Genomic DNA, 1,271 nt, shown 5'->3' on the forward strand with positions numbered 1-1,271 from the left:
CCTTACTCCTCACCCCGCCGCCCGGGGAAGCCCCCGCGGGCGCGGAGCCGCTCGCTGCCCCCGTTGCCGTCCCGGTTGCGCGGTACTCACGGGAGTATTGGATGCCCTCGGCGCTCGCCAGCCAGCGCGTGTAGGGATTATCGCTATTATCATAGAAAGGGTTCTTCAAAGGCAGCGTCTGAACAGTGTCCAAGGGGGTTTGTCCCAAAACTCCCGCTTTCTTGGGCGGCTCCGGCGCCTCGCTCTCTTCCTCTCCCCCCTCCGCGGCGGAGCCGTCCTCATCGTTGGTGTCGGGGAGGTCCAAAATGTCCTTCACGGAAAAACCCGTCTTTGTGTTGGTCAGAGACATGGTCCGGGTTCAAATATTAGGCAGGAAAGTTGGAGGAGCGGCTCCGCCGATCCGCCCGTCTCACCCTCCGCACCCGCGGAGCGGCGGCACCGACCCCCGCAACACGCACACGGCAGCCGGGGGAGGCAGCACGCGTGGAGGAGGGGGGGGGAAATATATATATATATATATATAAGAGAATAATACAGATTTCTAGAAAAATAACCGAAGGGTTTCGTGCAAAAGAAGAAGCGGAGCCCCGGCCGCAGCGGCGGATCTCGGCGGCGGCGGTTTCTACGCGCTTGTTCTGCCACGGAGAGGGGGGGGGGAATTCAGAGAGAGCGGGAGCAGCAGCCGGCTTCGGAAATAGTTTGTAACTCCAGGGGAAAGGGGGAAAGAGACGCCAAAAAAAAAAAAAAAAAAAAAAAGAAAAAAAAAAAAGAGATCACTTCTGGATCTTGCTTAAACACCCCGAACCCGTGCCTGCCGCTGGAAAAACCCGAGCCATTGCTGGAGCGAACAGTCCATATAAGGCTGGTCCCCACACATGAACCTGCCGAGAGGAGGGAGAAAAAAAAAATACATTAAACCCGGGAAAGGTTGGCCACGTGTGGGCGGGTCTTGGAAGTCAAGTGGATGAAGACAGTGTTTGCAGATGTGAAATTGCGGGTTTTGGGCGAGCTCCGAGCTTCCACCATTGGTGATGAGTGGTATAACGTGTCAGTTAATTACCGGCGTGGGGAGGGCCCTTCCGCGGGTGTGTGTGTGTGTGTGTGTCAGCGAGAGAGGGAGGGTGTGATTTTCTTTTTTTTAAACACAGTATTTACATACAAAGAGCCTCGCACACCAGCCCGATATTCCGCACACTCCAAAGTGTGTTTTCCAGCGATTGCCTTGAAAAACAGGGAGAGGGGAAAAAAAAAAAGAAGAGAAAAATTGGGGG

At 55.2% G+C, this 1,271-nt stretch overlaps 1 protein-coding gene across 1 annotated transcript in view; it reads right to left on the bottom strand.

Annotated features, from left to right (window-relative positions):
* NKX2-2 (NK2 homeobox 2) overlaps nucleotides 1-710 on the bottom strand; it is a 2,034-nt gene extending 1,324 nt beyond the window's left edge. Inside the window, exon 1 of the mRNA XM_014962384.1 lies at nucleotides 7-710. Coding sequence (XP_014817870.1) covers nucleotides 7-349 — 343 coding nt within the window. The 5' untranslated portion in view covers nucleotides 350-710. The remainder of the gene's footprint in view (nucleotides 1-6) is intronic.
* Between the last annotated feature and the right edge of the window lie 561 nt (nucleotides 711-1,271).

Source organism: Calidris pugnax, unplaced genomic scaffold (assembly GCF_001431845.1).
Source record: "Calidris pugnax isolate Ruff unplaced genomic scaffold, ASM143184v1 scaffold147, whole genome shotgun sequence".
NCBI lineage: Eukaryota > Metazoa > Chordata > Aves > Charadriiformes > Scolopacidae > Calidris > Calidris pugnax.